At 40.7% G+C, this 369-nt stretch overlaps 1 protein-coding gene across 1 annotated transcript in view; it reads right to left on the reverse strand.

The window, feature by feature from the left end:
• Positions 1 to 201: 201 nt before the first annotated feature.
• HEATR6 (HEAT repeat containing 6) overlaps positions 202 to 369 on the reverse strand; it is a 16061-nt gene continuing 15893 nt past the window's right edge. The window contains 1 exon segment of the mRNA XM_010287476.1: positions 202 to 369. This exon segment is cut by the window's right edge and continues 18 nt beyond it. Within this exon segment, the coding sequence (XP_010285778.1) occupies positions 202 to 369 (168 nt within the window).

A 369-nucleotide genomic window follows, 5' to 3' on the forward strand; every position in this document is an offset into this window, starting at 1 on the left:
AACAATAAAAAATTAAAATTAAGTTCTACAGATCTTTTCGTCAGGCATTATGAATGATTTTAATAAGTTTGAAATAAATGGTTTAATACCAGCACCAGGAAACATTTCTTCTGGATGCCCTGTGTAAGTGAAAGCAGTGTGTTCCTTCTCTGTGCCCAGTCAGAAGCGTAAGTTATTGGACACTGAAACAGGTGTTTCTTTCTAAGCCTCTGTTAATTCAGTGGCATTGGCATGGTTTGTCAAGACATCTTCCAGATAACCGGACAGTCTTACCCCAGCTTTGCCCTCCAGCTGTTTCTCTATCCCACCGAGATGTTCAATAGCTCCTTTTAATACTCTCTCCCTCTTGCACAAGTCCGTGTGCATTCC

Source organism: Phaethon lepturus, unplaced genomic scaffold (assembly GCF_000687285.1).
Source record: "Phaethon lepturus isolate BGI_N335 unplaced genomic scaffold, ASM68728v1 scaffold41495, whole genome shotgun sequence".
NCBI lineage: Eukaryota > Metazoa > Chordata > Aves > Phaethontiformes > Phaethontidae > Phaethon > Phaethon lepturus.